Here is a 13,948-nt window from a genome sequence, read left to right as displayed (position 1 = left end):
TTCTATATATAATACTATAATTATATATAATTATTGTACATATAAAATATGTCCATTTATTTATAACATTTTTTTCCCAGGAAAAGGAATTTCCAATTCCAATCACTTTTTCTAGAGACTAAACACCCGATACGCTAAACTTACCTGGCTGCACTTCATTGAGTTCAATACCGACATTGGCAAGCGCCGGCGTAGGCGTCGGGACACTTTGACTCGTGGGGCTGCCACCGTTTCCGGCGATAGTATTGGCGGTACTGCCACCAAGAGACAGTCTGTGTGCACCGCAGGCAATTGTCTGGCCCATGTGCGACGTCGGCACTGCTCTATGAGGACTCAGTAGACCTGCAGGTGCATGCAATGGCGAGTTGCCCGGCGTTGACGTGTGCGAATGAGACGCGTGAGTGTGGCATCCACCCGTGCTCGGTGATCGACGCGCGTGATGTCTCGTGCTGCAAATAATTGGCAATTTAATTAACGAAATCACGAATTGTACACGAAAAACATTAGACGCATCAATTAAGATATGTCTTGTTTTGGTATTTAATCGAATGAAATAAACGAATTGAAATGTAATTCGATAATCGTACCTGACGCGAGTTCAAGCTTGTAAATGCAGGACGAATCGACAAAAAAGAAGGGAGAAAAAAATAACATGGGGAGACACGTGATAGGGTGCACGCGACATGTACGGATAACTGACGCTGTCACGCGATTGCTAGCCAGTTGAAGCGAACCGCACAGCTGCCTATCTTTAAACTGAACGGTTTTCGCCGAGTACAGTTGGCACGTTAATTTTATCGGCAAAACACGCGGACGTTCTTGACTTTGTTCTTCATACAATAAGAATATAAAAATGACTTGTCGTCTGACGTTTTTATTTTATTTTTTTAAATTAAAATTCACGCTTATTTACCTCGACTGTCTTCTAGGCGTCAAAGGCGAGCCATGGCTGATTTGTCCGAGATTGAGCGCGGTACTTCCATTCACTCTACATGTATCCACCCGTTTTCTCGGCGGATCGGCCTCTAATTGTCCCGCGGATCCTCTCATGCTACTCCTCATTACCTCGAGCTCGTCCTCACACGCTGGTCTTCTTCGCTTCCTCTCTAGCAGTAGGAAGTATATCACCTTCTCCGTATTGTGGCTGAGAGAATATTAGTGCGTCAGATTCCTCAGTTGCCTTTCTCAATACTTTTCTCAACACTCAACAGAAACTAAATTCAAAGTCTTTCTACGAGAGAGGAGTATTGTATCTTACTTTGGACTGAGCAGTTCTTGAATGAGTTTGTCGCGCTCCTTGAAGCAACCAAGACTTGCGATCGCTTGTAGCACGTCGGGATCGATTGCTTCTACGGACGGAATAACGTGCGTCTGCACTACGTCCATCATCGACAATTCCAGTTCCAACTCGCCCTTACCCGCCGCCGTTACCCAAATATGCCTATTTATTTCTGCTAACTAAAAAAAATTTACATTTATTTAGAAAATGTCTTAGCGTTTTTGTAAATACATACATGTTAACATGTTTAGAGAGGAAGAGAATATTGTAATTTTTTTTTTTTTTTTTTTTTTTTTTTAGAGAAACCAGAGAAGAGCTCACCGTTAATCGTTTCTCGGGATCAACTTCGATCATGCCTCTGAGCAAATTCTGACACTCGGGCGGTACAAAATGTGGTATGTAAAATAATCCGCGCTTAACTTTCTCCAATAATTTTCTCAGATTGTCGTCGTCGAAAGGTAAGGCGCCTACTAGAAGCGCGTAAAGTATTACCCCACAAGACCATACATCTGCTTTTCTGCCGTCGTACTTTTCACCCTATTAAAAGGAAGCAAACGTTATTTTATGACGTTGAACTCAAGTAGCTATTACTCGCTTAATATTTCTGTGTAATTTGATATCACAAATTGATCGTAATTGAGGGCTCTTACTCTAATGACTTCGGGGCAGGCGTAATGAGGTGATCCGCAACTGGTCTCCAGCATAGAGCCCGCGGGTTGTAAAGACGCCATTCCGAAATCTGCTATCTTAATGTTATTCTTCTCGTCCAGCAACAAGTTCTCAGGCTTCAAATCTCTATGGCTAAAAGTGATAACAAAATCAAGCGAGTAAGTCCGAAATTATTTCGTACAGACAATTGTAAGCTAAGCGATAATACACGCGACTCACCATATACTATGACTGTGGCAAAAATCTAATGCAGAAATTATTTGTCGAAAAAATCTCCTCGCTTCTTTCGGGGTCAGTCTGCTCTTTTTAACCAAATAATCGAACAGCTCCCCGCCTGAGACGTGTTCCAGAACGAGGTATCTTAAAAAAAATTTAGAAAACGTGATATTTTTGCCTTTATTAACTTTTAAGATTTTACATTTTCATCAATGTACTTACAGATATTTCTTGTTTTCATATACATCCGAAAGCCCGAGCACGTGCGGATGATCGATTAGTTTCATAATGGCGATCTCACGCTCCACTTTCATCAACACAGACTCCGAAAGCTTTTCGCGGTTGATAATCTTGATTGCCACCTTCTTGCCCAACACACAATGTATGCCGAGCTTAACTAAACCTAAAATTTAAAGATAACAGAATATTTATGCAAGTATAACATATAAAAAGTAAAAAAAAAATTTCCCTATATTATTTATCATTAAATAATTATTACTATTTGATTTCTATAGTATAGCACTATGATGGATAATTGTAACTTTATTTTTTGCCTTGATATAATTGCAAAATTTTGAAATACTCGTATTATATAATTTGCTATTCTGCGATCGTAGAAAAATTAAAGATAGAGAAATAGTTAAACAAAAAAAATCAGTGAAGATGTCGATACAGAACGTCTTGAATTACTTGGGGATTGAGTTATTTCTTGAGGATACGGTGGTATGTAAACACCCTATTATCCTGGACAGACACAAACAGAATAATTTTACTCGAGAGGTTTGGCATTCTTTCCGTTTGGTAAATTCCGGGAAGTTTGGCAGCGTAGGCGAATTTCTATTAAAAATCACTCTTCGAGCATTTCGGGCAAACATAATTTTATCAATTTGCTGTATCAAATTCCGGAATATATTAACAGTTCAAGTTAATGAAATACAAACGCTTCGATTTCATATTATTCGATCTTATTATCTATTAATATATTGACAATTTTAGTCACTTTCAGTCTATCTTATGTATCTTGCGTAATGAAATACTTGGCTAATTACATTTACTTCACATCCGTTTTTTATTAAGAGAATGTATTTAATATCTTTTTTACGCACTTGGCGTATATTTTTTCTTTTTTTAAAAAGATTTATTAAGGGAGAAATTATTCTTTTTAAGAAAAACTATTCCTGTATAAGTATCTATACAGATCGAGTAATTACACACTATTGTATCGGCTGAATTCGCGGTGATGTATGGATATGTGATAATATTGCTTTAATCAAACGCATGTTAATTCGTCCATAATATGCCTGTTATAATCACGAGAAATCTTTTGTTATTTAAATTCTTGTGATTTCTATGATAAAAAATACTACATTGTTTTATAGCTACACCTAATTAACATATAAATCACTGATCACAAGGATAAATTACAGGAATTTATTATAATTGACAAGATCAACAGATCAGATTTATGATTTTTTTATAACGACGAGCGATAAAAAAAAATGATTCAAAAAGAAGAGCCAATGCAGAAACGAGATTTATGAGGTTGGTACAAAATTGATTTAAATCGCCATTGGAAGTCCACGAGTCGCGCCACACAATGTCTTTATCCACTTAAATGGCTGCGCTATGACGACGGCTGTACATGGCTTAAACAGATAATTGAAGGGAAGAAGAAAAATACACAGAAAGAAACTGTCTGTTGTGAGATAACGATAGAGAGCAATTAAGAATCCTCGTAACAAGATCGCATCTATCTGAAGGGTTAAGGGGTTTAATCCTAAATAAAGAATTTCGTGTTGCTTTACACGGCGATTACATAAAAATTGCGAGCATTACAGATCCTCAATTCTCAGGCGCAAAATGATCGATGTGTTTTGATTCCTTGAGTGAAAAATAATATTTCACGTGCGCATCAGCTTCTCTGTATCTGTATTGCATACTCTTATTTACATATCATCTAAAAATATATTACGTTTCTGTGACGCTACGCTAGTATGTTATAAATAGTCCAAGACACTTTTTATGATCGATGGCCATCATCTTTCAGCCATTCTCAATTGAAACGCGTGAGATTGTCTCTGTGATTGACGAGATGACAATTCCTATGGAATTAAACGAACGCGACGTTTCCCATCAAATTCGGTGGCAATTGCATTAGCAGCTATTGAGACCATCGAGAGTTAAAGTGCACTTCCCTCTAACGATTTACGTCATCCATGATTTAACGGTGATGATAGCATATATGCACTTGTAGAGAGAAACCTTCGGATCCGTCACATGCAGTTTAGAAATGTATATTTACCGAGATAAAATTTTACATAAATCTACAAATAAGTTACATCTTAATGTTAATATTAGGTTAAGTAAAAAGTCATCTCGTTTTTTTAAAAGACATCTATCAGTAAAAACCGCAATTACTTTCTTATCAACAATATAAATATATCTTGATAGAGTAAAGTTTCAGTTTTAAAAATCTCTTTTTTAAATTATACGATACGACAATTTTTAATGGAGTTATGAGTAATTAAAGTCAAAATAATTCTTTTATTTAATCTCCGCGATAACTCAGTAATCAAAAGTCGTAGGAATATTTAAAAAAAACGATTTTGTAGGGAAAGTATCAAGCTTTCACGATAGGTAATCGAAAATTTTCTCAAATTCGTTTTGGACACGTTACAAATCCACAAAGTGAGAAGAAAATTTTTCGTCTTTTTCAGCTCGTAGTTTTTGGTATGTAAAAATTATTAAACTCTATATAAACTTAAAAAATGTGATAAGCTTTTAAAAGTAGAGATTTTAAGCTTTAAAACCCTTTTTTTAAATTTGAATTTCATTCATTATTGACGAAGATATTGTATATACAACTTTGAGCTAAAAAATACGCGATGACTTTTTACTACACCTAATATGTTCAAGAACTGATTGTGAGACCTTTGACAACGAATTCTTTCAGTACATAAATTAATGATATTAACACATTTAATCTGCTTTCAAATAACGTGGTAGAAAAAGTAAAAAATAAGTTTTATGTAAAAAAAAATTTTGTATAAGTTCCCGATAAGCAGACTGTCTAAAATCGACGCATAAAACAACTTAGAAATATCTTTAAGAAATATTTAACAGATTGAAGGACTCTTTCTATACAAAATAAATAACAATAAATAAAGGACAAAGTAGGAGTCAAATACATTTCTTTAAAAAAGTCACACAATTAAAAGAATAAATTACAAATAGAGAAAAAAGTAAAATTGAAAAAAATATATATTGTAATAAAATAAAAACTCAGTAAATACAAATTACAAGTTTCGACTACCGAATTGAGCCCTCTTCAGACATTAACTTATCGAAAAAAACGCAGTAAAATTAATTATCGTAAATGTTCGCATATTCACAGTTCGGGTGAGTCTTGATGTAGACCTCGACATTATTCACGTACGATTGAACAGTCAAATGTGTTTCATATTTCTTGGAAAGGTTCTATTTGATAAAAAAGATAAAAAGACTTCCTACGAAAAATAAACGCAATTAAATCCACATAACTTTATATATTCTAATGATTTTTCACACTTATATATGGACACACTTGTTCGAATAATTTACATATGATTTTTGGTGAGTTTTAATTACTTATTAGAATTCCGATATGTTAATTTAGTTGCGTTTATTTTTCGTAAGAAGTATAATTTTTATCTTTTTTATCAAATAGAACCTTTCCAAGAAATATGAAACACATTTGACTGTTCAATCGTACGTGAATAATGTCTCGAGTTCTACATCAAGACTCACCCGAACTGTGAATATGCGAACATTTACGATAATTAATTTTGTACTGCGATTTTTTCGATAAGTTAATGTCTGAAGAGGAGTCAATCCGGTAGTCGAAACTTGTAATTTGTATTTAAACTGAGTTTTTATTTTATTATATATTTTTTCAATTTTACTTTTCTCTATTTGTAATTTATTCTTTTAATTGTGTGACTTTTTTAAAGAAATGTGTTTGACACATGTGTTTTACTTTGTCCTTTATTTATTGTTATTTATTTAAGAAATATCTTTAGGATATTTGATAAAGAATTCTGAAAGATATCTTAAAGTTGTTTTATGCCTCGATTTTAAATATTCTGCTTACTAGGTTAAACTATTAAAGCGTTGCCCGAATATATCAATTTTCGTATCATTTTTTTCAAAATCGATTCGCACACTAAGCTTTTGCTCCAAGACTTTTTGCACGTTATTTAACATCTCCGTTCCTGCGAGAACCATCGTAATGTTATTACTTTTCTTTCTAATGTTTCCATCGATTTCGTCAATTATAATTCAAACCATGCGCACTCATGTCGCGAGCATGAGCGGCAATTTCATTACCCGCTCGCGCGTGGGTCATGGAATTCAAAGCGTGGAGAGGAATTCATTCGTATGATTAACGTGCCGTATTGTCACGTGCCAGAGCATGCACCCCTTTCGAGATGCATACGGGATCGATATAGTCCACCGGAGGAAATGACCACCACGAGACTCATCCGCTGAAAGCCGAGCCGCGAATTCATTAACGAGCTTTTGCGAAATTACGTGTTGATCGAAGAAGCAAATTGTGTTTCTATTTAGACCTCGCATCTGCGTCGCAAGTTCCATTTCTAGATATTACTTCTAAATAAAAAAATGAATAGAAAGTAAAAAGTGTTTATTGAAAAAGAGAAGAATGTCTCATCTCAACATCGCTAATTTGCTCTTGCATTTACGCGCAGAGTATACGCGCGGACGAATCGGCGAATTCTTTTTTCTTTAATACGTTCATTGTCGTCGACATTATTACTTTCCAGTCCCCTTGCTGGTGGCACTTAATTAAAAATGCTTATTAACTGCTTCATAAAGATTTACAATTATCGTCGGGTCTTTTTCGTACAGCGTGATACAAAGCGAGGGGCTCTTAAACTTTGAACTATAACCACGTTTGTTAATAGAGTACCAAGTTACAGAACAATTCAAGATATTTAGAAATTATATATTCTCTAGTTCTTTATATTCTCTCGAAATTATATTCTTCAAGTTTTATACTTTGTACGTATAAAACAATCTTGGTTTGGACTTGGGATTACATGAACAAATATAAATGAATATTGTGTTCTTAGAATTAGGCTTAGACACTTCATATAAAAGATTATAGTTAAAAGTTATAGTTGGAAAATTTATACGTATATATGCGTATGATATTGATGTAGTAGTATATAGTAATATGTTAATGACACGTTAATTATATGTGTGTAAGGTAATACAGATGGCTTTAGGATCTCCTTAAAGGGAATATAATCTGATTCTGCCAATTAATAATTATGTAGCAGTAAACAAATGTAATTTTCTTATACTATATTTTAGATATGCGATATTATTATAGATATAGCTGCTATGATTACCCGCTACTCGAAAGCGTTGCTAATTCTCTGTCTGCCATAACCGTTACATGACATAATTAGTACGCTGTCAGTATCGATCGTATAATAGCATCGAATGCCTTTGAGGTGAGAGCAAATTAGTGTGGCGTTAAACTTCCCTCTCTACAAATTCTGGACGCGCGAGTTCTTCGTAAAACATTGATTCTGTAAAACATTTGTTCTTTTATTTATTTCTTTTATAATTTATTCCGCAAAAATGAGCTTTTCATCTAAAATTTAATTACTCCAATTTATTTTTTAATATTTTCTGACTGAAAAATACTACCGCAATATATTATAAGATAAAATTGTGTAGCAATTGCAATTAAAACTTCTGACGCTTGCACAAGTTCACAGCGTTATATTGATAAAGAAAATTGTTCATTTGACTAATTTAACTTAGTTGTCCTCATTTCTTTTAATATGTTTAACTTAAATATTGTATATTTAATATACTTTTCATCGAAAGAAATAAAAACTAAATTAATTTAATTAAATAAACTATTTTTTTCTCAGTGTACCATTTGTAAATATATATGTGCAGCAGTATATTCAAAATATTGCTTGCTTTAAGTCTCCTCGATGTACAGTAAATTACATGAAATGTGTATATCTATTCTTCGAGAATTTGCACGTGTCGTACGTAGTTACGCCAAGGACTAATTCGAATTGTATTTGAATACGAAATGAGGGTAGAGCGACGTACGCGAAGGCAAAAAAATATGATTGAATATTCGAATTGAACCGATAGCCTACGAAAATACATTCGGCAACAATGCCATAAAACTAATAGTCTTGTCGCGAAATGGCTTCGATTTGATCCTATTACCGCTATAATTCACTATTACCGCGAGATAACTCGCATTAACCATCATGTACCTGTCACAAATTTTTCTTTCTATTTTCGTGTACTTTCTATTCGTGTTCTTTCTATTTGCGAAAACAGAATTCTCAATTAGATTCAAAAGGCATAAAAATATATCCTCGTTTCGGAAGCTTGCGTGGGCAGTGAGATAATCTGTGAGAATTACAAATGTTCCATGTCACAATGCGGCAAACCTTGAAGTCCTGCGAAAGTTTCGCGGTAAATTTGTATCGATCAACCTTAACCGTTTAATCTTTTTCAATTAAAAAGGTGCGAGACAGAATTTAAAGCTCTGTAACGGAGAACCGCGTTGGCGAGATCTCGTATATCTTTTCGAATACGGAACTTAATTGAACATTCTGACTCGACTTGATTAGACATTCCTGTGGCTATCGTCGATCGCAATAACGATTGCAACGGAGATGTAACAGAGGCGGGAGGAGGAGGAGGAGGAGGAGGAAAGAGAGAGAGAGGGGGGGAGGAGAGAGAAAAGGAGAGAGATAGAGGGGGAGAGCATGCACCACCCACCAGTCTGGCCTTTCCCCAAGGTCTTTTCCAACCGATACGGGCCGACGTACTGATGGGTCTCCTGGGTGTTGGACCCAACGGGGCTCTCCTTGCCCTGCATCGCCGCTGAGCCACTTCCTTCCTCTTGGTCCGCCAGGTTGAAGGGTTGTTTTATAAAAATGGCCAAACAGGGGTTGAACCTCGATCTTTCCTCACTCTCCGTTCTCTTCGCTCGCCGTTATCACTTTCTTGTGAGTTTTGGTACCGGTCTTCTGTGTCCTATCGCGATTTCACGCGACATCGTGCTCTTTGTCGTGATTTGTGATGGAATACGGAAAAAATGTTTCGAAGATAATTTAATGAATAAATTGTCTTCGAGTTGGCGTATATTTTTTCAGTTTCATTCGGGCAGCAATTCCAAGATAATCATTGCGGTATACACGTCAAATATCAGTTTATCGTCGGTATTCGTCCATTCCTTTTCGAAGAACATCGCGTAGGTTTCAAGACTCGAGCACAGGTTATTTACGAATATCGTCGGATCGTTGCCTCTCTTCCGCTCGAATTAATCGACAACTGTTGTAAACCGTGTGTCGTATACATCCCTCTCGTTGTCACTAGCTCAGATTTTTCTTTTTCGATAAAGTAACATTCATGAAAACGAGAAGCGATGAAAGACACCGCTAAATATCCCCAGGCGAGAGCATCACGCACCTGAATTCACTGCATTCACTATCACCGTGACGAATTTGACATAATTTTCTTTTATCTTTGGTGGATGCTTCTTGCGTATTCTTTTCATATTGCCTCTTTCACCGTATACTGGCGAGACTATCGGAGAGACGTTTCAAGGAATGTCAATTAACTGGTGTAGTCTACTCATTTAAATCAGCAGAGTATCGAATGGATGATAGACACAGGGATATATATGGCTATATATTTACAAATATGCCTGCTGTTGTTGCATTAGTCGATCGTGACCGGCCACGATTCCACAAACACGAAATTGGGCGCCATTGTGATTCGAGGAGAGATTCCACACGGTGATATCCCTTGCTTCGTCGAGGACGTAGCTCAGCCCTGACGAAATTGGCCGCTTTTGATCGGTGGCGATGCCGCAGCTCCTCTACTTTATGACAGTTCTCCTCTCGTTACGCCAACTCTTTACTACCAAAATCCTATTCAACTCTCGTTGACGATATCCACCCTGCTTGGCACTCGCGGAGTGATGAATTTGACTTGGTGGCGGTGTTTTAAAATTTCTCAGACACCCTCGGAGATCGGGCAGAACGCGTGTAAACTTGAAGAACAGACTACCCTCCTTTCCCAAAGTCACACCATCACTCTATCCCGCGTGCACTTGTGCATCGATGATATCGCTACAGTTGAGCGATAAGCAGCGTGATTACACTTGCGAGACCGGGCTGCAAATCGAAACTCTTTGTCACGACGAGGAGGATCTTATGAAGAATCTCTCCCTCACTTCACGTTTTTACATCGCATCTATCTTCTTTCGTTTTGGCTAAACTGTGTTCTCATTTTAGAAATGAAATTTAGCTCCGTCTTACGGAACTGACGACGGCCACCACGGCGCTCCCAGTTCGATTACGTGCCGGACATACAGAGGGGGTAGAAAGTGCGCGCGCAACCCCACGCCCGCGAACGAAGAGACCCTTTCCACCCTCTGCGCGCATAGGAAACCACCACCGACCGAAGGCGACGGGAGGGTGTCAGACTGAGCTCGGGAAAACGTGGCGGAGAGAGCAGCCGCGTGTCTACCTTCGGGGGTAGCAGAGTGTACGATATGCGGGGGTGGCATCGCCACCACGTCCCGTCGGTACAATGACGATCACCGATGGTTCGCGTCCGAGCTTTCGTTCGTGGTTGAGTGAATTTTCCGTCATGCGAGGGTGTTCACAGCTCGGCTTTTTTTTTCTGATGCTAATTTTATCTCTTAGTCAGAAAGCACTAAATAGTTCGTCTCACTCTTCCATTAAAAAGTGATGCACTCTACCTCGGGTAGAGTTTTTTTCAAAGTTACATTATACATAAATAATATATAGGAGATAATATGCAATATATTTATATGCGTAATTTTGACATAATGTGTATAATAACTTATATATATGGGGATAAATTTATAAAACATATTTTTTACCTTGTTTTCTTTAGGATCATTTTACGCAAACAAAAAATAATGCTGTAATCTAACGGCAGTATGTTTAATAAAATGAAAAATGTTTGGACGATATATTTTATTAAATAATATATTATATATATCCAATATTTTTAACATTTTTGTACAATTGTCACAAGTAAATATAATATGTAAATATTTTATATACAATGAGAATAAAAAAAGCATTTGCATAGAAACAGAATCTGCTAATTTTTACTTTTTTTTTATTTATTAAACCCTTATTTATTTAATTGTATTATATGTTCTATATATATTTTTAGTTAAGAAAATTTATCTAAAAATATAAATAAATATTATCAAGTTTTATTTGTACTATTTGCGTAATTAATAATGACGCTTACTCGTTACTAATCGTATTTTGTTCGTTGTTTTATTAGCGGCACGTGTATTTAATTGAGTTTGACAAGTGGTTAAAATATATACCGAACCACTTTCCATTTATTGGTTGAAACAAGTAATAATACCTCGCGACAAAGTCAGAGCTATATTGTTGTCTCATGGAGAGAGAGTCGTTTCCGTCTCAAACGATAAAATGTGATTCTTCAGCGACAGAAATGGAATGCCGGAACTGCATTCCGCTGTCATTGATGTAACTCGCTTGACTGTCAACGTTTTAACTGACTGTGACGGAAGCTAAGGGGTTGTCGACTTATTAGACATAGACCTAAACTACTTTCGACCTATTGTAATGGAAAGGATTGTTCTTTGATTAATAATTCGATTCGATTTATTATGAAATAATTATTGTATTTAATATAAAAATAAAAAAATTAAGTAGTTAATCTTGCTTCCGTATAAATGCGTTAAAAATTGAGATTTAATTTAAAAATTGCTGTGCGTAATCTCTTCGATTATTGCAACTAAAATAGTACGTAAATAATTAAATTTATTTAATATAAAATTAGAGATATTTGAGATTAAATGTTATCAATATTTCATGATATTTTCTAGTAACAGGATCAAAATTTGTGTAAAAGTTTTCACTACCATGTGGATATCATGTATTTATTCATAGTAGAATTAAGTGAGATAAAGAGATTGCAAGGGTCTATCTGATCCCTTTCTGTACTAATGAATCGTTTATTATCTTTAATTAACTAAACAGTTCTATTTTATAGCTTCCTTTCAAATTCAATATCAGTGATGCAATATGGATTACTCATAACTATATAAATAATCAAGTATTGTGTACAAATTGTATTTCTTACATTAAGATTTGTTATATTTTAAACAATATAATATCTATATTAATATTTCTAAACAATCTTTAGTTGCATATTGTAATAAAGCATGAAGCGTATTAGAAAACGATTTGTTAAATCACCTCGAATAAGCGGAAATAGCTTCATCTTGATCTTGTAAACGAATCGTTCGCTTTCGTAAAGGAAGATTTGCGGAAAAAAGGAAGAATTTCTCCTCATTGTGTGGTACCTATTAAACATAGCAGTTAATTCTTTCGGAGGGAACGAGCGAGAGAGAGAGAGAGAGAGAGAGAGAGAGAGAGAGAGAAGTGTAACGAAGGCACTTTTCTCGATGAGGCGCGTGTATAAATATGCAAGGAAAATTACCCGCGCCATGGCGTGAGCTACTATGAGAAGGGCTAAGTGTACTATACAGGGTGATCCATAAACCGAAATATAACTGAATATAGCATCTATAATGCTTGATATTTTTGATACTTTTAAGAAAAGTTAAATTATTCCTATAAAGATAGTTTTGTATTTTATTGTTTTTCGATAAAAATATTTTTATCTTCATTATATATAATAAAACAAATGTTATTCATCTTTTTTGCTTTTTACATTTGAACAAGAGTGAAATAAATTTATTAAAATATTGATTTATATTTCAAAAATTGATAACGAAATGATTAAAAAAAGATGCAGGAGAAGAAACCGGTTATGAATCACCCCATAGATTCTGTTTGCAAACGAGCGAGAGAGAAAGTTACAGTGTGGTAAAGAGACGGGATCATAGGAGAATGAGAGAGAGAGAGAGAGAGAGAGAGAGGGATAAGTCGTTGGCACAAGAGGAAGGGGTGTAGGGTGCTTAGGATCGATAGATATATAGAGGCAGAAAGGAACACAGGAAGCGTCTGACACCTGGGAAACTTCTGGGGATAGTTTCTTACGAGGTGATTCAACTCAAACTAACAAGCCGTTTTTCAATACTGATCGATAATTCGACTATGCATTTTTACATCAAATTTTCTCCTTTCAGCGATCACGACATAAGATTATCCCTGATATAACTGAATATTATTACTATCAAAATTATTGTACAAATAGATTTACAATAAATAATTTATATAAATGGGAGCTTATATGTTTTTCTTCAGAACAAAATAAATGGTAAATGTATGTATTACATGCAACAAGCAAATTGGTAGAATCAATTAATTATAATGTATATGAATTAATCACAGATTTAAGTTATAAATTTTTTAGAAGAAATGTTATCTCTTTTTATCAACTATTAAACAATTACTTGAGTGCGAATTTTTATATTTTTAATATATTTTATAAAAAAACTGAAGAACTATGTTATATTAATAAATAAGAGAGATTTTACACTGTTATGTGTGTATTATCTATGTTCTGCAGATATTCTGGATACAAATTTGAAGTTAAACATCAGGAACGCGCGGATTTCAGGTTTTGACAGCTCAAGTACAAGCTATTAATTGGTCTGGCATCGTCCTTTACTGTCCTCTGCAGTGCAGAACCAGATAATCGTCATAAATATGCACGGTTAAATTACCATAAATCAACGAAAATATTTGC

The 13,948-nt window shown here is 35.2% G+C and overlaps 1 protein-coding gene across 1 annotated transcript in view; it reads right to left on the bottom strand.

Annotated features, from left to right (window-relative positions):
- LOC108756450 (serine/threonine-protein kinase BRSK2) overlaps positions 1-9,747 on the bottom strand; it is a 13,165-nt gene extending 3,418 nt beyond the window's left edge. The window contains 8 exon segments of the mRNA XM_018500274.1: positions 145-449; positions 914-1,144; positions 1,259-1,458; positions 1,601-1,816; positions 1,930-2,080; positions 2,168-2,308; positions 2,387-2,567; positions 8,987-9,747. Of these exon segments, the coding sequence (XP_018355776.1) occupies positions 145-449; positions 914-1,144; positions 1,259-1,458; positions 1,601-1,816; positions 1,930-2,080; positions 2,168-2,308; positions 2,387-2,567; positions 8,987-9,086 (1,525 nt within the window). The 5' untranslated portion in view covers positions 9,087-9,747.
- Positions 9,748-13,948: the final 4,201 nt, after the last annotated feature.

This window comes from Trachymyrmex septentrionalis, unplaced genomic scaffold (genome assembly GCF_001594115.1).
Source record: "Trachymyrmex septentrionalis isolate Tsep2-gDNA-1 unplaced genomic scaffold, Tsep1.0 scaffold127, whole genome shotgun sequence".
NCBI classification, from domain to species: Eukaryota; Metazoa; Arthropoda; class Insecta; order Hymenoptera; family Formicidae; genus Trachymyrmex; species Trachymyrmex septentrionalis.
Note: the sequence above shows the minus strand (reverse complement) of the source record. Positions and strands in the feature narration are given on the sequence as shown.